Below are 22,805 nucleotides of genomic sequence, written 5' to 3' on the forward strand. Positions count from 1 at the left end.
ACATTTTGTACTGTGTGAGCGAGTGTGTGTGTGTTTGTGTTGAGAGAGTGGCATTTAGCTCAGTTGAGAGTGAATGTGTGCATCGAATGCATACTATGAACATGTTTGTATGCATCACTTGTTTATGTGTGTGAAGAAGTAAGCAGTAAACAGCTGACTGATTACGTACCGCAATACAATTTTCATTTTAATCTTTTTCTTTTTCGAATTAAAGTCCGGACTTTATTTTGCTTATCAACACATTTTATACGGACGAATTATCTTTATTTACTGGCGACATTTATATGTCAACCTCTAGAAATTCGACATACATTTACATACGAAATACGAGGAAGCTCGTCTCAAACCGTTCAATTCCAAATGTCATTGTGATTGAAATATGAATTTAGAAAAAATCAAAATAAACTTTAATTAGAATCAAACAAAGATAACAACAAAAATTGACAACAACTTTTGATAAAAATAACACTACTTCGCAAAACCGTCTCTTTTCTCAATGCAAATGTGAACGAGCATTACGTTTGAACCGCAACTTTTCCAACCGATTCCGTCATTGGGAACTGTCAAAACAACCGTTGCTGTGAAGCGGCCGACATTAGCATCTTTGACATTTCATCATATTTTTCTAATTATTATTAGAATCGGACACTCCAAAGAAGCAAATTGCCGAGCATTTCATTTCGATTTTTCATCTTCAATCGAATAGGTCGACATAAAAGCTATTTTGGTCAAAGTTGGTGTTTTAGTTTGTTGGAAAAGAGTTTTTTTTTGTATTTATTTAATCAGTGTGTAATCTTTCTGTCGTGTTGTCTTTGTTACAACATTTTTCCGTATTTATTTTTTTTGGTGTGGAAACGAACAAAACATACCCAAAAATGGTCGCAAGTGCAAGTAAGTTGATGAATCAGTTTAATTTTGTGTTTTTTCGGGTTTTTCATGATGATTTCTTGGTATTTTTGGTACAGATTCATGGGTGAAGTTTTTTCAATCGGCTGGTGTACCATCAGCTGCGGCAGCAACATACGCTCACATTTTCTATGAAAATCGAATGGACTTGGATATGCTAACGGATTTGAATAAAGAATATTTAAGAGAAATGGGCATCACACCAATGGGCGATATCATATCCATTTTACGGTAAAACATCAAATCATATCACTTATTATTCGGCAAATGATTGGATTATTATTGATCAAACAAATTGTAATTTATTCTTATGGTTAGGCATGCAAAAAAAGTTAATGAACAGACTACACGCGATAAAATACTGTCGGCCGAAAAGCAAACGATAACAACCGCTTCAGTCACTCCTTTGATTGCTTCATCAGTATCAAAACAAAGTAAGACACGTGGAATGAATCGATGTGTTTATTTTCTGAATGAATTCATTCAGAATAAAAGATTAACCTTTTATTTATGATGATTTTGATATTTTCCAGGTATTAAAGTGGATGGCAAAGGAAAATCCGATGATGAACCATCGAGAAAGCCAGCAAGACGTGTATTACCTGAACATGAGGGACGCTATAAAATTACGCTACCGTCGGGTTCAACGGAACGCAGTAAAGAGATTTTAGCTAAACAAGCAATGTGTAAGTACTTCATTCCAGCATTTTTCTTTTCATTGTATTACTCGCTGAAAGTGGCCTATGCTAGATGAGCTGTTTTAGGCAACGTGGAGATGCGGGCACCTTTCTTCTGCTCTTTCATGTGAGTCACTTTAAATATTACATGAATTAATTATGACCACTCACTAGTGCCCGCTCTTCTCCGATGCCAATACCAGCTCTGTTGAAGAAATTTGACTAATTTTAACCATTTATTCCTCCATAAAGTATACTCTGACCAAGAGCAAAAAAAAGTCGGAATATTCGATCGATTGGAACAAACAAAGAAAGTCTCGGTTCAACCGCAGATCAAAATCACTGGACTCAATAATGTGGCATCAACATCATCATCAATTTTTTCGCGACTTGGTGGAAAAAGTGACGATATTGATATGGACGATGAAAGAGCCGTTGCATTTGCTGGCATTTTAAAAAGTGCACCAAAGAAAGTAAGTCATGTCTCCTTAAAAAATGAAAATAGCCCCAAAATCAATGTACTCATGTGTTGTACGAATTTTCTTGTTACAGATTGTGAGCATAAAAAAGAGTGCAAGGGATCAACAGAAAGCAATTTTGGTGAGACGAATCCCAGCTAAAGCAGCCACTATGGTAGCTGATGAGTATGATGCCGAGCGCATGGAAACCGGTGAAAAGTCCGTAAAATTCTCATCAATCGATGAAATTCTTGAGATTGAATCGAGAAAAAAAATCGTTCCACGTCGAATTCAATTAGCCAAAGGTCAAAGTATTCGAACTCGATTAGGTTTAATGATAAAAAATGATAAACTAATTCTTCGTAAAAAGAAAATTGTCAAACTGAAACAGCCAGTAAACCGTGCCAATGGCCAGATCGATATATCGAGATCGAAGATGAGATCGGATGAATTAAAAAAATCGGTAAAGAGCAGATTGTCGATGAAAAATGGTCCCGAAGTCAGTAAATTAGTGAATCGAATCGGTCGTGTGTCGCTCGGTTCACGATTGGGCACAACATTGAAAAATGGCCATCAAAATCCAATCAAAACAGCATCAGCGTCTAGTGTCTTTGACAGACTTGGATTTAATAAAAAGTAAATGCGAAAGAAGAACAAGAGCGCGCTTGGACAGACGGAATATTGCATCAACAGTTTACTGTCCGGAGGGCACTTGTGATTGTGACCCCAGTAAATTAAGTGGATTTTTGATTTTCAATTTATTGAATGTGTAAATTTAGGAATATTTCCGACTTTTTTTTTCTCTCGTTACATTTAGTTGCAAAGTTATTAGAACCAAACTTATAATAATGATTCATATTGTCAACTAACATACAATTTATCTCTTTTCTTGAGGAAATTTTCAAATAAATTTTGAAGAAATTGTATTTGCTGGTTTTTGTTTTATTCTTGGTTACATTTGTAACTATAAAAATAATCTGTATGAAGATCAAATTCTATGCTGACTTTGGTTTTTCGATTTGATGATAATTGTTCTATTTGGATGAAGCAACTAAGAACTAGTTTTGTTTCCTTTGTTTATTATTGAAAGTTGATTAGACTCTTTATAAGCTGAGAAATGTGTAATTTTTTGTCTGACGCAAATAAAGCTGTCATTTTTGTTGATCATCGCACGGACATTGAACAGATTTCCAGTTCATTGTCATATGCCTGAGAGTATGAACTCATTACGGAAGCCACAATTTAAATTATATCTCCTGAAAACTGTCAAAATTCGAGATAAAATGAAAATGTCATTAATTATTGTCATTAAGTCAAGACTACACTACTAACCATTCTGTCTGGAGTGTATTCAATAACTTTTAACCGCTTCGAACTATAGCAGGCTCCGATTTTTAAAGTGTGACATCATTTTTGTAAAATTGGTCCTCGAGAAAAAATGAGGTTTCGACTTCCAAAAGACTCGGATTGACTGGTTGTTTCTTGGAATTAATTTTAAATAATTTTTTGGTTCGAGTTTTTGGTAAAAAAAACTCCAAAATGTATAAAAAAAAATTGATTTTTTATAAATAAAAATCGAATAAATACAAAATCGTCAAAGTAAAATAAAAAGGAACTTACATCCGTAAGTCTAACTTTTCCGCACTATTTCCAAATTTCTTCCTTTAACGAATACTTATTTCCCGAAAGATATTGAACATGCACTGGTAGTGCAGTACTAATTCAATAACTACCGAATTCTAATATCTTAGAGCAGTCAAGTTTTTTGGCCAATTAATAAAGTATTGACGTATAAAGTACCTCTATTTGTGATTGAAATGTCTTCCAATTTGGTGAAATTATATATATTTTGAAGAGAAAATAAGATCCACAAGTTTTAATTGTGATTAAGTTACTGCAAGCATACTTTTTGGAAATAAATTCGATCAATTTCGAGTCAACAAAATACCCCGACTATATGATTTAATCGCCGTGGAAACTTGTGAATCTTATTTTCTTGCCAAAATACATAATCTCACCAAATTGGGAGAAATTTCAATCACAAATAGAGGTACTCCCCTTACAAAATACTTCAAACTTTCAAAATGATTTTTTTGTGTAAAAAATAGCATGTACAAAGTTCCACGTCATTAAAGATACATAAAAGCATGGCACCCATACAAAAATTCAATTTTTCGCGATTTTTTCAGAGAAACTCTGTTAAAAATTGATTGTATCTCAAAATTAACGTTGAATTCGGAAGAAATACCCTGTGCAAAGTTTCACGTCATTACGATATAAAAAACGCATTGAAAACCATACAAAAATTCAAATTTTTAGTAATTTTTGTATGAAAAGTGCATCGGAAATTATTTTCATCGCAAAACTAATGTCAGATTTAGTTTTCTCGTGAATTATTTGAGTAAAAGATATGTAATAAATGCATGTTGTGGATCACAGTGCGGAAAAGTTCATCTTACGGATGTAAGACATCTTTTTCCAGAAATAGATAACAATCGATAACAATACCCAGCAAACAAAAATGTAACGTTTTTTATCTATTTTAACGTTGAAAAATGTAACGCTTTCTCCCATTTCGGTGGTCATTTTCGTGTAAAATGGAAGGTAGATTATAGGCATAAATAGTTTACAATCGATATCAATTTTCTATAGAAAAAAATGATGATTTTTCAACTGTTCTTATAAGACTTCTTCAAAGGGCTAACGTTTTTGTTTTACAGTTTTGGATGCCTTTTCGGAGGTGTTGGTGGAAGTGGCTATTTCAGACGCTGAAGAATATCCATGAACATTACATTCAGTTTTGCTTTCGTTGGCTTACATACATTTCTATACACACATAGTATGACTTTGTATGATACAGTTTCTTACTACTTCTTATGTTAATAAACAAAACGATTGGCAAGCGAAGCGAGTGAAAAGGATGAATAAACAAAAAATTCATGGTTATTGAATTTTTGTAAACATTATCGTTATAAGCGTCGTATTTCTTTTCACTCATTGTTTAGATGTATAGAATGGTGTTGTTGTTGTGCGTTTGAAGAAAAAAATCAACACAACATTTCAATGTGAATAAGTTTTCATGGAAAAGAGCATGCGAATGTGCTGTGTTCAAGTAACTCAGATTCGGTTTTTGTATTAGTATTAACACATCGCATCGGCATCTCAATTGAATTTGTATGACATTTGTTGTTGGTCACATTGCCGATTTACAGAATTTAGTTGCTGTCACAACGAAAATCGCATTGGCCCTCATTTTTTTGTTAATTATTTCGCTGCTTTTGGCTTTTATTTTGCTTGATTCTGTTCAGTGATTGTTGTGCGGTTAATTAGAAATCTAGAATCATTCGCAAACATTGTGTTCGGCATACAATCAAATAAACTCATCATTTATTTTCCGCTCATTCTCAAATCAATATGCATTTTTGTGCGATTTTAAAATAAATGGAAGCATTTACGGTGAGTTTTGAGTTTGCTTCTGTTTTTAGTTTAAAATAACAGAACATCCACAAAATAGCAACACAAGAAATCCAAATTTCATCACCATTTGTGTCAATCGTTCGATCAACGCAGTGAATTTGTTTATTGTATTTTTTGGTGAATGTTGCTTCATTGTTTCTAAGAAAGAGAATTCATATCAAAATGTGAAATTCGAATGATCCAAATTGGAATGAAGTGTGCTTGAAAATTGTCACATCATCACATTGAGGCACACATTTGTAACGCAACGAAACGATGATTTAAGACTGTGTGACAAACTGCAAGGATTTTTCGCAAACGAGAATCATTTTGATCGTTGACAGTTTCAGTTCAGACAACATACTCGTTGGGTGAGGTTCAGAATATAAAGTGCATACGATCGATTTGAAGCAAAAGAAAGGTGAAAAATGAAGCGCAAGAAAGAAGGAGAGTATGAAAACACACAAAATAGGACCGTCAAACAAACCCTGAACACCATTTTGCGTCCAAAATTTCGGAAAAGTTTTCGTATTTTAGTGTTCACATGGTGCCTCGCAGCAACGCGCATTTCCACACTGGCCTCATTGTTGCTACTTTATTACGCAAACAAAGCCATCGACCAGGATGAATGCGACGAAAATACAGACTTTTTCGATGGCAATGGCAAAGAGGTAATTTATAATTACTTCCACGATGTACTCTACGGAAACCATCAAAATTTGCCGTTTGAATTTTTGTCGATCGTGAGACGAGCCTGTCCTCGTTTTATTTGGCCTCATCGTCATGGCATAGGAAATGCATTCAATGCAATTGTCGATCAATACATCAAGAATGTTCAAACCAATCTTAACACCTGGTGCAAATCCCACATAAAGAAGTTTTTCACTATGAAACAATACGAGTTGAATCGAATGCTACGGATTCATAGTACTGATGAACAGTTAATCACAGACAAAGATGTGAATCATGCTGTGTCTGCTGTAGTACATCAATATTATGCACGAACAACAGGAATTCGAACGCACAACATGTATATATTGATAGCGGAAGCGGAAAAAATTGGTGTGCCTGTAAATCAGAAATTGAAAAAATACGTCGAAGAAAACTGGTTTGCGTCACTTCGTTTTTTCTTGAAAATTCAACGTGCGATCGACGAATTTCATCGAAATAACAATTATCTGTGTTCATTGTGGGAGAAATATCGAAACAATCGTAATTTGCCAAAGCCATCTGAGCCCGCACCACCGAAAATAGGAAATTTCAATGCAATTCCAATATGCGACAACCAACTAAAACACATCAGCATTGATCATACGCAATTCTATTTCATGGCATGCAAAATTGGTGCACTGAAAAGACGTAAAGGAAAACATGGCAAAATTAACATCAGCTATGCGGAGTACAAGGAGAATCCATTTTCCTGTTGGAACTACGTATTCGACATGTACAAAATTAAGAAGCTCGGCAAAGGAAAAGAATTCGAATTTCTCGCTCTCACCGACAACGTGGCAGTGTCATTGGTGTACATCGAACCAATAAAACCTGAGTCGATCGGATTATCATGGGAACGAATTCGTCACATGTTCGAAGTTCTCAAGTGTTTCGTTTATGAAATTGGCATTGATCCGGGTTTTCGCACATGGAATGCCACTGTTCGTCGTCACATTGAAACCGACACAGAGGTAAATATTTCAAATGTGTTTTTTTGTATCCCCAGTTATTAGTGATTTTGATGTGTTGAATTGATTGTATCGAAACAATGCCATATTCATTCAATTTATTTATATGGTTTTTTTTGTCGTTTATGTGCTATAGGAAAACATCACCGTTGACGCAAGAGAATACCACTGGCTGGCTCGATACAATCAGCGCGAGAAAAAAGGAAAAAGATATCGAAAGGAATTCCAGGAAGAGGAAAGAGCGCACATGGAATCGTTCATTTTCATGCCATCTCCAAAAGGAAAATTTGTTTGGAAATTCTACATCGAAACTCGAGTCGCAATGATGGACAAAGCCCTTGCTGTGTATTCGCAACGAAAATATGTTCGGTTAAAATTCGATCATTACTCTGATTCTGTTCATGCAAGTGATGAAACAGCCAAAATGTTGACAAATGGAAAACCAACTATGGCATACATCGGTGCTAGTGGTAGTGCTGCGAACTCACCTATCGGCATTAAAAAACGTCAACGATGTCCGGGCACACGCAAACTGGTGGCCAGTTTCAAGAAACTAGGAAATGTTGTCATCAAATTCATTGACGAATGGAATACATCACAGCATTGCGCCAAATGTATCAATCGTTTTGATCCACGTACGAAGAGTCATCGCTCCAAAGTGTGCCACAACTGCCTGCAGACTGGATATCAAGTACGAGACGGTGTTATGATTTTGCCAAAGGTTATCATCACAAAAATGAGTAAGCGACAAATGCAACGTCTTCGCAAACGAAAGCGATTGGAACAAGCTGCCCAGCCAAACAATGTTGTTCAGCCAATTGTTGCATATCCAAATCCACCACAACCACGTTTAGTTCCCAAAATCGTAGTATTATTCAAAATGGAACTAAATGACGCCGGTGAATGGGTATATGTAGCAATGCAAACCAAAACAGTTTGGGACCGGGACATAGTTGCGGCCAAATGTATCATGTACAAAGGTAATCGAAATTGATTTATTAGATTTTGTTTGAATGTTTATTATTTGGTTCGTTGTGTTTTCAATGATAGGCCATTGTGAGGTGTTCGGTGAAGAAATCCATCCATCACTGAAACGTCCACGACCACCACCTCATGTCCAGTTACCTGATGAGCCAGCCGATGAAGACGACAATTGGTACGACGAATGGTTCTATGAGAACTACGACGAGTGGTACAACGTAGCGGATAACGGCGAAGGCATTTGGGAGGAAGACCAGTTTGGAAATATCATTGTGCATGTGCTTGACAATTAATAAACAAACACCGACGTCATTTAGTATTAAGATTAGAAAAAATAATGTAACGAATGTTACTTAGCTAGGCTTGATTTAGTATACATAAGTGTGCTATCTGTGGCCTTTCAAACTAATTAGATAAAAATTAGGTCTTGATGAATCCAATTTTGGATCATTGGGATAGTCGTACAACTGCACCGCGTACATCTCGTACGTTTGTAGGTGAGTAGACTTCATTGAAAAAAGCGCTACTGATAACTATGAATCAAATCAACTTTTATATTATACTAATTGATTTTTTTCTCTTTTTCTCTTCCATTGGTGATGTTGAATATGACTGAAACTACACACAAATCCGGGCCCAATTTTGACTGTGAACATATGCCTGGAATGGATGATTTTGCGCCAACAATTGTTCCTTGGGTAGTAATGAGATAGTAACAAAGGTCAATTTAAGATTTTTTTTTTTGCTATTTTTCGTTACAAGTCATTCCATTTTAATTTTTATATAATATAATATCTTGACCGTTATTCAACTGAAAAGATTTCTATGTGGAGAATTTCAAAAGGAATGTCTGTCCCCTTTTATTCAAAAGAGTGAACTTAAAAATAGTGAATATATATCAATTAATTTGTATTATAATCAAAACATCGTCAGTTAGATGACACAGTGTACAAATAACTTCCCTATTACAATAACAATACGTTGTTTGTGTGATTATCTTATGTATGATAATTCTGTTATTAGAAATGTCTAAATATATCTGTGATTGCATTAAATTCGCATATCATGTCAAAAGCCAATAATTCTTCACAGATGTAAGCAAAACGGAATCGGCAAAAGCTTTTAATTAATAGAATAAACAAAAGCAGACGGTTATTGTACAGACATCGGACTCACCGCAAAGTGTCGCGTCTGGTGTCATTAAACAAATTTTATTCGTTACAATTTGTGGATTTTATCACACAATGGAGTTGTGGTAGATTTTGTCACAGCGGCGTAGATGGATTTTTAATTTTAATTCATTTGGCGCTATTTTTTCGCATGAACTGTTTCTGTCAATAGATTTGAAGGTTGCACCACCACCATCCATAGTTTAATTTTTGAAATTAATTTCATTCCAGAAAATTTTGATTGTTCTCACTTGAAACACCTGAGATGTCCATCGAAAAGTATCAAAAGTCTATCAAAAGTATGTTCGAAAATTTCAATGTTATGGCAAGCGGTCATTGTAACATATTTTTGTATCAATATTTTTATTTAAAAAAAACTTTGTCCTATCAATTCGATCAGGTTTCATTCACCATTCGAGAAAAAACAAATGTGCCAAACATTCAACTCGAATGTTCCAAAACGAAACAAGTTTCCATTCCATGAGCGTCAACGAAAATTGAAATCATTCTTCGTCACAACTGGGTTTCGAAACGTCATCATTAGACGCTCACAATTTATAGTCGATGTTTTTATAAGTGTTTTTTTTCTATTTTTTTCTCATCAGAAAATCAATGAATAAACAATTTTATGGATGTTTTTCGCAAAAAAAAGAATGGTATCTGATTTTACTTTCAATATAATAATAATAATAATGATGACCGTTATGACTGAATGCTCCACCTAAGTGCTAGAGCGCTGTGTTGTGTATCAACCGATTTGAATATATGCAATTTTTGTCATTACGCTTCTTCTTCTTGAGGAAGTACTAATGTGGGCAAATTATACATATTTAATTGGTTTCAACAACAACAAAAAATGTAATTAAAATCAAATATGATTCGTTTTTTTTTCATCTAAATAATACCGGTGTGTATTTTATTCACCTCGAGTACTTGGCCCAAGAGCAATGGCATTTATCATTAAAAAAATAAGCGGCAATATAAATATCATGGACAATTATAATTTTTGAATTGCGTTACAGTATACGCGCTAATTGTGATTTTCAGCCATATCAAATATTGCGCCGCCAATAAATGTCGAGACTTTAAGATTCATTGAAATCGATAGTGACGTTTTTTTCTGTCTCTTTCATTTCTTTTTAAACAAATCTTACGACAAAAAAAAATTAATCAAGAAAAATGGCTATTTATATTTGCTTAACTAATACCCCAAAAGCCATTCGTAAACAAAGTGTGAAATATTGAGAGAAAAAAATACGAATTAGAAATAAAAGAAGGTGGCGAACAGAAGAGTTATTACAACAATAAATACTTCACGGTGAATGTGAATAGCGTGCACATCACAAACAATCATCGCTTTTATATATGTGTGCTCTATGGAAATTAGGCATAACAAGTGCCAAGAATAACTTATTTATAAAAGCGGTATAATGTAGAAATTTGTTCTCGTATCACACAAAAACAATACAACATAAAAGCGAGATCAAATTAGAAGAAACATGTTGAAAACCAAAATTGACAACAAAAGCAAAGAAAAACGTGCAACACCGTGTGCATGTTAAACCTGTAATTGAGTGAGACTGTGATTAAGTTCAATCCACAATTGAATAGAGCTTGAGTCGCATTTTACTGTGTTGACACAAACACGAGACGAACGCAAACTGTTATTATTGTTGTTTATACGATGATTATGATGATGAAATGCATAAGTATGAGTTGTAAATGCTCGGACAATCGCGTGAAAAAAACACTAAAAGTACATAGAAGCAGAATAGAAGCACAACTGACTAGGTTTGTTGTTGTTTGTTTCTCTCGCATTGTACACAAATAAAGTCTCTCGGACTCTAACCCGCTCTAACCAGGCAATTCTATACCTGTGTGAAATACGCTTCAAGGTCAAAATACGCAACATATCACACACAGACCCACACCCAAGGGGAAAACCGGTACTGAAATACTAAATATACTCAGAAGTATTGAAAAGTACCGAAAAGTACCGAAACGTATCAAAACGTACCAAAACGTACCAAATAGGTATTCGTTTCAAAAAAAAGTGAATAATTTTTTCGTGTTTTCGACTGTCTTTTTGGTTTTACATGGCAAGCTTGTATGAAACTCTCGGAGACTCGGTATAATGCACAAAAAAAGTGAAAAATGTTTTTCGATATTTTTGTGCACTATACCAAGTATCCGAGAGTTTTATATAAGCCTGCCATGTAGTAGTAGAAAGACAGTCGAAAAGACGAATTTTTTTTTTCAATATTCTCGACTGTCTTTCTGCTACTACATGGCAGGCTTATATGAAACTCTCGGAGACTTGGTATAGTGCACAAAAATATCGAAAAAAAAAATTCACTTTTTTGTGCATTATACCGAGTCTCCGAGAGTTTCATACAAGCTTGCCATGTAACACCAAAAAGACAGTCGAAAACATGAAAAAATTATTCACTATTTTTTTGAAACGAATACCTATTTAGTACGTTTGGGTATGTTTTGATACGTTTCGGTACTTTTCGGTACTTTTCAATACTTCTGAGTATATTTAGTATTTCAGTACCGATTTTCCCCTTGCCCACACCGAATGTATGTATCCACTCAAACAGATAATGCAAATCAATTTGATTCTTTGTTGTAGCCAGTACGGACACCACCGGCCAACTGGACATATAAATACAACCGATTTTAAATTGTGACGGTTACTTGTTCACTTGACGCTCAATCGTTTACATCGGAAATATATATATTTTTTTTTAATTCAACTTGTTTATTTTTTCTGTTGCTGTTAACTATCCTGTGTGTGTAGTTTTGTTTTAATTGTTAACAATGATGAAAATTTTCGCTTTAGTTTTGTTCGTCGCTTTTGTAGCGGCTGACACGCAAGACGATGACTTCCAATTGCGTAAGTGATTTTTAACGTTTTTTTTCTTGACTTCATTCATATTTCATTTTTTATGTAAAAAAGTTCAAGATTGAAGTCACTTAAGTGCGCATTTTAAATTGCAAAAATTGTGGAAATCGGTATTTCTTTGGTTTTTTTCTAGAAATTTCGTTTTACATTTAAAAAAATTGTTTGCTATTTTAACGTGTGATTTACATGTAGTCGAGATTTTGTTAAGTGCTGTAGATTTCTTTAAGTTGGATTGGCCCAAGAGCCAATAACTTAGAATTTTGAAAATCAGAAGATTTATTTAAATCAAGGGATTTTCGTATGAGTCGATGTCAAATCGATGTCAATTTTTTGATTTCATATGTAATCGGGTGAAATGACGAAAATATGCATAATTTAAATGAGAGATTGTTCCTAGGTGGGGAAAGAATGGTGAGGAGGATTTGCCGAAGATGTTTTTAACCAAAAAAGATATTTTTGTGATAAAAATAGCTTTTCGATCAACATGTTTTTCCTCCTTCTCCATCTTCTTCTGCTCCTTTCATAGGAACAGTCCCTGTCTTTTCCAAAATCCAAATTTCTATGGTGTTTCATTTTTTCTAGTAGTTTCTTCCTGTTACACTAGTTCAATTTGGCAAGCGTTTATTTTTATCAAATTGTATTTGTTTATACTCAAAGTTGAACAAAATACAGGTTCTACTATTTTGTTTTCTTCAAATTCTCTCAACTCTCACTTTTCAAGCAAACGGCGCCAAATTCGTTTTTTTTTTTGTTTCAATCATTTTGCTCAATTAAAATATTATGAGATCATCCACAACAATCATGATCGATTTTGTCCCGTGTTTTATTCTGATAATTGAATGCGAATTGAGTTCAAGTTTGAATTTATTTCTGATTTTTTTTTTCACTCTCGTTGTGAATTCAAGTTTCGTATTACCTGATTATAATAGAGTAAGATTTTGTTGATGACATTGCGATAAACTGGTTTCGAGAATAACTGAAAAGCAAACAAAAGAAAAAGGCGAAACTCGGATGAAAATAGCATAAGCGCGCATGAACATCTGACCTAGAACATAAACATTTAAACAATGCACATTTTTTATGCATGTGAATCAATGAATTTCGATTAATTTACGGCAAGGTGTTAAATTGCGAAAATTTCTTCATCATTTCGAAAAAATGCGTCGCGCGAGATCAAGTTATTAGCAAAATTCCATATTGTTTTTTTTTCCCCTGAATTTCAATTATGTTGCCAAATGTGATCTCTCATCGCTCGCAATGGATTAATAGCCACATGCGCAACCGATTAAAAACATCAAAAGAAAATAAATGATACCGGAATGGTTATTAATTGCGGTGAAAATATCAAAAGTAACTTGTCATTCTCGTTCTCACTATATAATTATTGTCAAGTGAAAATAGACTCAATTCGATGAAGTACTAACGTCACAAAATCAATTGGACTCACGCGCACTCCACGATTTATACATTTTAATTTGTGCAATGCGATTTTGCAATTAGTTCATAAATAGTTGTTTTCACGAACTCACCGCACACTACGTGGGCAACCAATAAAAATGAGAAAAATGATGATTTTAACTTCGTTTAACGAGAATTCATCGAAATTATTTTATACCATTTCGAAGTGAAGAAAAGATCCATTAAAAGCGACAAACCTGTTTTTTTTCTCTAGCCAACGTTTGTATTCAATTTGGTTGTGTCATTTAAATTACATAATTTACTCGAGCAAGATGATGATCGCATCAGTTAGTTTTAGCAATAGAAGAGCCGTCATCGTGACTGAAACAAAATATCCTTTCAAATTACGTTCATTATTACAAAAGTCATTAGTAAATTTTATACGTTTCGCTTATGAAATAATTAGTTTGTTAATACTTTTATCATGACTTTTATCATGATAAAACATTAAAGTATTTGTTGATTTTAAAAATCATGAGCATTTAAAAAAAAAACTGTTAACATTGAATTCACATAATCGAAATGGGATGTCATTAGCATTGGTATAAGTTTTTTTTTGCAGAAATAATTACCATTATTTATTGCCAAATCAAGGTTTAAAAGACATCAGAAATAAAGCCAAAAATAAATTACAATTGTTTGTCGGTTTTACAGCTGCCGGAACCATTACTTGCCAAATCGATAGTCCCGATCGAGATGAATGTATAAAAGAAGCCATTCAAGATATGCTGCCAAAATTAAACGTAAGTACTCTTATACTACCCGTTTCCATCGTCATTTTGATCCCTTCGTGGATGTTGTTAAACTCAAAACATTTCATTATGCTTTAGAACGGTTTGGTTGGTCTTCGTATTCCACCAATTGACCCATATAAGATTGAATCACAAACATTGAACTTCCGACGAGGAGAGAATTTCGTTGCAACTGGTACCATTCGCAAGGCAAATGTTCATGGAGCCTCAAAAGCCAAAATTACTGATGTCAAGTAAGTTTTTGTTTTAAAACAAGAATTTTAAGACATTTTGTCTTGTTGTCTAATCCAAAACCATGGATTTTTCACGCCATCCATTAACTTCAAATAAAAATTACAATTTTAATAATTTTAATTTTTTTAACAATTTTTCAGGACGAAAATCACAAAAACCCACATTAGCACACAAATCAAAGCAATCGTACCAGAATCGACTGTCGAAGGATATTACCGGGGAGAAGGTCGTTTCAACGGCTTGAAAATCAAATCAAAGGGATACTTCAATGTAACAGCAAGTAAGTTTCACTCGAAATATTTCGTAATAAAATCAATTATGCTAAATTACAACAATTTTTCATTTAAATAGCCGATATTAGCTTGGTCAGCCGAACTGAAGGTGATATCATTGAAGTGAACGGCAAAGAATATGTGAAAATAACAAAATTCGATGTTTCACCACAATTTGGTGATCTCAAAGTATTTGCCACTGGACTATTCCCAGACCCTGAATTAAGTAAGTGCAATCGTATTTTTAGAATCTATCGATGTCTAAAAATAGAATTGTTTGACGTGAATTTAATTAATGAATTGTTTATATGTAATGCCAAAAGGGTTATAGTTTCAAATCTGTGATAAACAAGACTTTGCACGTACGCATGTAATTGTTTGTTTCACAGTCTATTGATCAACAGCATTTCTTTTTTCAATCGTTAGCTTGTAAACAATGTATTTACAATTAACTTTTTTGAATTTTTAGATCGTGTAACATTGGAATTTGTTAATCAATACTGGCCATTCATGGTGAAAGAAATGATGCCACAGGCCCGTGCAACCATCGAACCACTTTTGATTGATGAAGCCAATAAATTCTTGCTTCATGTTCCAATCCGTAAAATGTTGTACTATGGAGAAGATTCAGCCTAAATGTGAACGTGATTTTCGTTTATTATTTATTTCTTGCGAGCCGTACTTTTTTTTGCCTCTCAGAAGAATAAGAAAAAAAAAACAAGAAGCTTTTCTACTTTTCCGCACACGTAGTGTGAAATCGATTCCCTTTTATTTCTTTTTATTACTAATTTTTATAAACGAATTTCATACTTGTTTCAAAACTGGGAAATCTATGTGATTTTATGTATTTTATTTTTTGAAATACAAAATAATAAAAAAAAATTGACCATCGAAAAAAATTGTTCATTATTTGCTAAAAGAAAATCTAATTAAACGTATGTTACGTTGATAAATAGTAACCGTGTCGCTCAAGAGTAGTAAAATTTATTGATCCTGTCAATAGGGCGAGAATAAATATAAATTTTATTTCGATCGTTTTATTTTGTTGCAAGATTCTTCGTGATCCATGGCAAGAAAGATGATACACTGAAACCATTGAAAGCAAACGCAATTTAGAGAAAAGAAAACAAACTCAAAATATTAGACTGAAAAGTCACCGTGAGTAAACTCCAGGATACCGGCCTTGTCCGCAACCTATGCCCCAACTGACTACCCCAATTTGATACCACGTATGACCATTCATCACCATCAATGGACCTGGAAAGACCAACGATTTTTTATTTACCTCATTAATTCAGTTTTCTGCTTTATACATAAAATCAAATCAAAACGAACCGCCAGAATCACCGCTGCACGAATCACGGGCATCCTTGCCAGCGCAAATCATTGAATCAATTATTCCACCTGGTGCAGCTCCACCGTACTTTTGACGACACACAGCATTCGACCAAATTGGAACCGAAACTTTTTGCAAAACACTCGGCTGTGGTCCATCTATACAAAATTAAAATGGATTGCATAAAATTAGGGGATTTAATTTCTTCTATATCAACACTGGCATTATTTCCTAGTTTCATGCGAATGATTTTGCTTGCAAGAATTGCTTTCGATCACATACTTTCTCTTACGCTTCCCCAGCCGATAACAGTGCCATAATTTCCTCCAAATTGATCTCCCGATCGTGGCAAGCAAATCGGTCGTACATTTCTGGTATATTGAACCGGTGACTCCAAAGTAAGCAAAGCAACATCATTGTATAACGTTCTCGAATCAAATGAACGATGTCTTACAACTCGCTTCACTCTCTTAACTTGATGCTGTGTTTCGTATGTTGTACGAATGTTATGATCACCCAAATGGACTGTCATTCGAGATACATCGGATGATGTCATACTGTTTAAAATGATAATCAATATAATTTACACACACAAAATGTTTTGAAATCAAATGAAAAAAAGTTTACTGTGCAACGCAATGGGCGGCAGTTAAAATATGTTGGTTATCAATCAAAGATCCACCGCAAAATTGTCTGCCTAATTTGAAAAAGAGATTGTCGATTAAAAACAGCAGGAATTGCATTTAATTTGAAGTAATCTACCATTATTGAACAACGGTACGATCCAAGGCCATTCATTCAAACTTGCGTCATGTCCACCGACGATCCGTTCTTGATCTTGATTTCCATTCTTCGACCCGCAGTAATTACCAACCGGCATATCATTGAGGGGCGGTTTTGTTGTGATCGTTGGATATTTCGTCGTTGGAATGGCCGAACCGGATGGCGGATGTGTGGGAAGAGGTGGCGGCCAAATTGGGCGCTTTGTTGTGCTCGGTGGTCCGCCATTTGGCCAAGATCCTAATTTGAAAAGAGATTCTCGAATAAAAAAAAACATCAGGAATTGCACTAAATTTTAAGTAATGTACCTGTGGGTGCATGTGTCGGAGCGGCATGATTCGGTGGATGTGTGATGAATGGTGGCGGCCAATTGGTCGAATCTTTGTTGCCCACAATAATGTTATCGTCTTCTTTGACTGGTGTAATTGAAGCGATTGGCCCATTTTCTGGTACAATTGAAGCGATGCCGGATGTTTGTGGTTGATCAATACAGCACACGCCAAACGCTTGACGACCATCACCTGTGTAATAGGTGCATGTGTCATACTGACCCAATACCCATGTATCAAATACAGATAGATTTGGAACTTTTTTAAAATACGGATAGCATGCTTTGAACGAAGTGCATTTTCCAAATGTTGCTTTGGCGGTAATACAAACACCACCTTCTCCAAATTGGTTTCCCCACGTCGTTACTGGATTATGGGTTATATCACGAAGCACGATATTGATATCACGTTTTGAGCGCGATTCCGTTTGTGTCGTGTCTTCAGCTATTCGGTGAAAGAAACAGATGAAAAAAAAGAAAGTACATTTCAAACGACACGAAATCAAATGGCAGAAAAGTGGGCTTCAAGAATGATTCATTTTTATTGATATATTAAACGTATTTTTCAATCGAAATCGCTAAAAAAACACATAAGTGCATATTTGCAAAAATCTTTCATATGTGGAATTGCTTATTTTGATATCTAATTTTAATATATTCCGCAATAATGGCTATAAATTGATGGTTTCGGCTAATGGCTTGTAATAAATTATGCAAAACGACTGCAGCCGATGATTTATTTGCACAAGCATGCGTCGGAACTTCCATTAAAATTGTGTTTATGACAATGGAACGCGTAGTGACGTCATTCAAACAATCATCGACTGAAAATCGTTCCATAGCCATTTCCACTTTGATAAAAGACACTGGAAGGAATCTATCAATCTATCTCTGCATTGGAATGAGTTTGATGTGAGCATGTGTGTGAGAGAGCATATATTTGTAAGAGAGTGATGATTACGTTGGCCTATGATGTGACGTGACAGTAAAGACGATGATAATGGTCATTCAGCGTAAAGATGTGCGTTTGATTTGCAAAAAAAAAAACAAAGAAATAGAGAAAGTGCAAGTACAGGCACATCTAATATCAATACCGCATGTGCTTGACCAGTGTGTAAACTTATGGCAAATTGAAAACATGTATAGAAACTGTGTGTGTGTGTGTGAAATCAAAAGTTGCATTTCTTGTATTTCATCATTTTAAGTTTTATGAGTGCGAACACTCTAACGTTTCTTACGGAATACGGATGGTGTTGTGAATATGCTTTGAATGGCAAATGGACGATGGCACATGTATTGCGTGCTGATCAGGAAGCAATCAAATCGCCTTTATTGTAAACAAAGCCAGCTCTGTGGCTGCACCAAGCAAACAAAAAAAATAGTACCATCGAATTCAACATTTCGAAAAGCATATGACGTAAAAATGCCATGCTTTCGATCTGCCGATCACACATAAGCGCATGTGCCGTTCGTCTATCGAATCGCATGTAGAACAGAAGAGACGACAAATTTTGCACAATTTCTTTCTTTTTGCAGCGAAAATACCGTTTGACGTATTTGTTAATTGCAAAAGGCACACTTTTTTTGATGAAATTTACGTGATCAGAATTTGAGTCCCGCTTTATTGATTGATGATCCGAAATTGCTAATGATTTCCATTGATTTTCGAAATCGCAGAACACTCATTTTACCGAAACCACAAACAAACACGTGTACGAATACACAATGTGATACTTTTTTTAGCAGAAAACTTTCTTTGTTTTATTGGAGCGGCGCAGAAATAAAATTGAAGATGACGAAATAAAATTCCAAAAATTGAAAAGTGTTTCGCTCTTCGAATTTTTTTCAAATAAGTTGAAGTACAATTGAGTAAACCCCGGTGTTTTGGTGGATTTCTTTTCAAAATTGATTGATGGTAATATTCTGAATATCTCTTAACTTTTTTTATTGTTTTAACACTCAAAAGAAATACTTGTTACACCCATAATTTGAGACGATCACGTTCTTGTTGCCAATAGGCATTTTGTGGAAATTAATTAATGCCGAAAACAAATGTTATACAAGATCATTGACATACGATAACATTTATTTGAACAAAATATTGTCTGTATCATGCTGTCTATTTTTCCATATACTTCGAACCCAGTTGGATATGTTGAACTTTGGGCAATAATTTATAGGTAGTTTCTAATATGTTTTGCGTCACAGAATTAATCAATTAATATCGGCTGGGGTCATCGCGACTTCATTTTCGATCCGCTTATTTTTCCTGGGAGACAGCCGTCATGAATCTCTTTTTTTTTCGTCGATTGGCGCTACTTTTCTTTAAGATCTTCAATTAAGGGGGTCAATATACGATTTTTAAAACTTTAATTTACGTGTAACGAAAAAGATGCAAAATTCAACCAAAATCCATGTAAAAATATAAATACGACCGAATTGACGATAAGTGTAATTTATGAGACGCGTATACGAAAGGGATCGTGAAAAAGATATCAAAATGTAAATTGGAATGAAAGAATTCACTTAAAAAATCAATAGTTTACGCTGTATGCTGTGAATTTTAATTCTTTATCGGTTTGCATGCACTTCAAAAACCACACACTCACACACACACACAAAATTCGCATTTGTTTTTGCCGTGGTTGTTACTGTTTTATATGCCTTCCAAATATTTTTCCTCTTTTGATCCTTTCACTCGTGTTTCTTTCCGCTCATCTTATTATCATCGAGAGAGAGCATTATACAAACGTAATTGCACATTAAATGTAAATTTCAGATAAAACCATATAAATTTATTATTATAGCCTCAACGCTGAATGCAAACATAAAATGTAACCGAATCTGAAAAAAAAATATCCAAACTTAAGCCAAATGAAGGAATATTTTTGGCTGTAATTTGCGGCATCCACATAAAAGAATTCGAACTTGAACCTGACTGCTTTTTTTGGCAAAATTTTATGGATCGAAATCATTTCTATTGCAGAGGCCATTCAACCGAAATCCGTAATTCCCGTTATGCAACTGAGTCGTTTTCAGTTTTTTTAATGGTCGATTGTAAAATTGGACGACGATTTTAAATAATTTTCGTTTTTTACGACTAGAGAGAGGAAATATCCTCAAAATACTTCTCAAAATACTTTTCAAAAACGTAAAATTGACAAGACATTAAGCTGAAATGACATTGATTTGAGAAAAAATAAAAATAAAATGCAACGATTAAAAGCAACGATTTTTTGTCCAATTCAATTTATGTGAAAGAAATGGATTTTTTTACATTTCGTTATTTTTGGACTGAAATTCTTTAATTATCAATAAAATGATCGAAAAAATTCTTTCTCACGTTTAAAAAGGAATTCACACTTACCATCGACTTCAACGATAATCGCGTCGTCAGTCTCATAGGTTTTTGCGTTAACTAACAATAAAGTGAGTGCACCGATGAGGTGCAATAGCAGCAAAAGTCGATTGATCATGTTTATTTAAGTCCTTATTGCCTATTGTCGTTCCGTTGCAATAATGTTGTCGATTGAAAACGAGCCTGTTTCTTATTTTTCAATTCTTCTTGTCGATGGAGTTGTTCTGGTTCTCTGTGAGATGACGAACGTTTTTAAAAACCAAAACAAAAGAAAGAAGAAGAAAATGATATGAAATTGTACTGCACACTGATGCAAAAACCGAAGTCGTTTTGTGATGATGTGATTATAATCAGATAGAAACGAATAGAAAACGAGTTCAAGCTGACCGAAACTCTTTGAACTTGCTCGTTGTTATTGTTGCAGTCGCTTGCTCTCAATGCATTCACCAGCTACAAATTCAAAGTTGTTTGCATTTCTTCGTTATGATAGAGTATTTCGATGTTTACAATTGTAATTTAAACAAACAACAGAAATGGTAAAAATATGCACTTGCACTTCACGCGTTGCATTGGCAATAAAACTGGTAGCGTTTTCACAGTCAAAACAAAATTGAATGAAAAAACAGCGAATTCGCAGAAGAAATTGACTACTGTTTGAATAACAAAGAAACTAAGAAACGATACCACTTAATTCTCAATCAACACTGAACTGTTTTTGGTGCCTTCGAACAATGGAATTTCTCGTTTTTTTTTTAACTTATCTGTACTTTTATTTGCAACAAACAACAAAAAAATATATATATATAGCATAAAAAATGCGCGCTGTTTCTTTGTGAACTGTTTCAACACATCTTGTCGATGCGTATGAAAATCTAGTGTGCTTGAACGTATGATTACAACTACTCTTCGGCACATGAAGAGTGAAGACTAATACATGCAACGATCGAAGACACAATATATATATATACATAGATGAAATCGATTGGAAGTATGCGACATCGAGTGTATAGGCAGTGGAAAATGCGTGAGAGAACGAGAGAAGATCGAGTGGAAAGAAATTGCTCGATCAATCGTTCGAACGATTGGTCAGTTTATTTGAAGTGTGTGTCTTTTTCTTCATTCCTCTAGTTTGCCAATTGACATTCTCATAGTAACGAAGAATTGATTTTGAATAGACGTATTGACGATTAATGATTTTAAATGAGCCATATTTGCAATGAGGATTAGCAGACTCGTAAAACAATTTGAAAATAGTTGTGTCGAATCAATATTACTTGATTGATATTCCAGTCAGCGAAATTTACAAACAGAAACACTTACACTTGAACTAAAAGAAAATGAAATACTGTATTTGCAGTTGCGTCAACGATGGATATTTCAAATTACTAGTAACCGTGACATTGACTGAACGGTTTCAAAGTTAAAGCTCAACTGATGGCTGCAAGAATGGCTCGAATGCTAAATATATACAAGGTCGCCCCACCAAGAATTCTACTCGACTTTTGGCTCTACGGAATATTCGCATTTGCGTTGAACTGATTTGTGTTCTCGTGCAATATACGATGGCCAAAGAAAGGTAGAAAAGCAGACATGAAAAGAAGTCGAAGATGTAACATTTTTTTAATTTGCATTCGATAATAAATCTTTCATTTTATTGCACTTCCATTCAACCGATGCAATTTTGTTCAAGATTGGATTTTTGGTGAATAAAACTGTTTTTTTTTCTGTTTTTAAATTAGCCGATAAAAAATGGAATTAAATAACGTTAATGTGGAGAAGAAAGAGCTCAAAGAAATTACTTACATTTTGTTAATTTTTTCTCCTGGAAATGAATCAAATCGATTGATCTAGCGTTTCTCAAATGCATTTGCTAAAAATACTTATTATGTGGATTGTATTGAAAAAATATATGAACATGTTTCAATCGACTAAGGTTCTGTTGGAATCGAATAACGATACTGGAGGCGATGTTTTCCAAACATGACAGGTTAAAGACAAATTTCTATGACGAAAAAAATGAACTATTATTTACTACTGTGTCATTTAGTGGTTA

General features: G+C 34.3%; 4 protein-coding genes across 9 annotated transcripts; 3 read left to right on the top strand and 1 right to left on the bottom strand.

The window, feature by feature from the left end:
- Positions 1 to 579: 579 nt before the first annotated feature.
- Positions 580 to 2,967, top strand: LOC116336981 (uncharacterized protein C19orf47 homolog). The gene is made up of 6 exons (XM_031761235.1): positions 580 to 891; positions 966 to 1,137; positions 1,225 to 1,340; positions 1,440 to 1,592; positions 1,836 to 2,056; positions 2,136 to 2,967. Exons 1-6 carry the CDS (start codon positions 876 to 878, stop codon positions 2,679 to 2,681), a joined length of 1,224 nt encoding a protein of 407 aa, XP_031617095.1. The 5' UTR covers positions 580 to 875; the 3' UTR covers positions 2,682 to 2,967.
- Positions 2,968 to 5,484: 2,517 nt separating this feature from the next.
- LOC116336903 lies at positions 5,485 to 8,619 on the top strand. Its single transcript, XM_031761101.1, has 3 exons — positions 5,485 to 7,179; positions 7,313 to 8,156; positions 8,227 to 8,619. The coding sequence occupies exons 1-3, from the start codon at positions 5,926 to 5,928 to the stop codon at positions 8,448 to 8,450; spliced, it is 2,322 nt and encodes a 773-aa protein (XP_031616961.1). The 5' UTR covers positions 5,485 to 5,925; the 3' UTR covers positions 8,451 to 8,619.
- A 3,400-nt stretch (positions 8,620 to 12,019) lies between these two features.
- Positions 12,020 to 15,668, top strand: LOC116336905. Its single transcript, XM_031761109.1, has 6 exons — positions 12,020 to 12,225; positions 14,347 to 14,435; positions 14,523 to 14,677; positions 14,819 to 14,958; positions 15,030 to 15,176; positions 15,420 to 15,668. The coding sequence occupies exons 1-6, from the start codon at positions 12,150 to 12,152 to the stop codon at positions 15,584 to 15,586; spliced, it is 774 nt and encodes a 257-aa protein (XP_031616969.1). The 5' UTR covers positions 12,020 to 12,149; the 3' UTR covers positions 15,587 to 15,668.
- Positions 15,669 to 15,816: 148 nt separating this feature from the next.
- Positions 15,817 to 22,184, bottom strand: LOC116336904 (proclotting enzyme-like). 6 transcript variants are annotated; one of them, XM_031761103.1, is made up of 9 exons: positions 22,073 to 22,184; positions 20,762 to 20,984; positions 17,375 to 17,839; positions 17,049 to 17,306; positions 16,914 to 16,983; positions 16,569 to 16,843; positions 16,286 to 16,444; positions 16,108 to 16,207; positions 15,817 to 16,036 (listed from the first exon to the last, which is right to left on the bottom strand). In XM_031761103.1, exons 2-9 carry the CDS (start codon positions 20,868 to 20,870, stop codon positions 15,988 to 15,990), a joined length of 1,485 nt encoding a protein of 494 aa, XP_031616963.1. In that variant the 5' UTR covers positions 20,871 to 20,984; positions 22,073 to 22,184; the 3' UTR covers positions 15,817 to 15,987. The 6 variants fall into 6 exon arrangements, with proteins under 6 accessions (XP_031616963.1, XP_031616968.1, XP_031616966.1 ...); XM_031761108.1 differs by lacking the exon at positions 22,073 to 22,184 and adding an exon at positions 21,463 to 21,609; XM_031761106.1 differs by lacking the exon at positions 22,073 to 22,184 and adding an exon at positions 21,437 to 21,609.
- Positions 22,185 to 22,805: the final 621 nt, after the last annotated feature.

The sequence above is a fragment of the Contarinia nasturtii genome, unplaced genomic scaffold (genome assembly GCF_009176525.2).
Source record: "Contarinia nasturtii isolate CC-2019 unplaced genomic scaffold, AAFC_CNas_1.1 Cnas_scaffold_220, whole genome shotgun sequence".
Classification (NCBI taxonomy): domain Eukaryota; kingdom Metazoa; phylum Arthropoda; class Insecta; order Diptera; family Cecidomyiidae; genus Contarinia; species Contarinia nasturtii.

Bases quoted from the DNA above. Each gene is read 5' to 3' on its own strand.
- LOC116336981 (XM_031761235.1), top strand. The intron at 1,138-1,224 runs GTAAAACATCAA...TCTTATGGTTAG, and splicing joins GATATCATATCCATTTTACG to GCATGCAAAAAAAGTTAATG. The intron at 2,057-2,135 runs GTAAGTCATGTC...TTCTTGTTACAG, and splicing joins TAAAAAGTGCACCAAAGAAA to ATTGTGAGCATAAAAAAGAG.
- LOC116336903 (XM_031761101.1), top strand. From the start codon at position 5,926: ATGAAGCGCAAGAAAGAAGGAGAGTATGAAAACACACAAAATAGGACC. The intron at 7,180-7,312 runs GTAAATATTTCA...TATGTGCTATAG, and splicing joins ACATTGAAACCGACACAGAG to GAAAACATCACCGTTGACGC. The intron at 8,157-8,226 runs GTAATCGAAATT...TTTCAATGATAG, and splicing joins CAAATGTATCATGTACAAAG to GCCATTGTGAGGTGTTCGGT.
- LOC116336905 (XM_031761109.1), top strand. From the start codon at position 12,150: ATGATGAAAATTTTCGCTTTAGTTTTGTTCGTCGCTTTTGTAGCGGCT. The intron at 14,959-15,029 runs GTAAGTTTCACT...TCATTTAAATAG, and splicing joins ATACTTCAATGTAACAGCAA to CCGATATTAGCTTGGTCAGC. The intron at 15,177-15,419 runs GTAAGTGCAATC...TTGAATTTTTAG, and splicing joins ATTCCCAGACCCTGAATTAA to ATCGTGTAACATTGGAATTT.
- LOC116336904 (XM_031761103.1), bottom strand. From the start codon at position 20,870: ATGATCAATCGACTTTTGCTGCTATTGCACCTCATCGGTGCACTCACT. The intron at 17,307-17,374 runs GTACATTACTTA...TTTTCAAATTAG, and splicing joins TCCGACACATGCACCCACAG to GATCTTGGCCAAATGGCGGA. The intron at 16,844-16,913 runs GTAAACTTTTTT...CATTTTAAACAG, and splicing joins GCCGCCCATTGCGTTGCACA to TATGACATCATCCGATGTAT.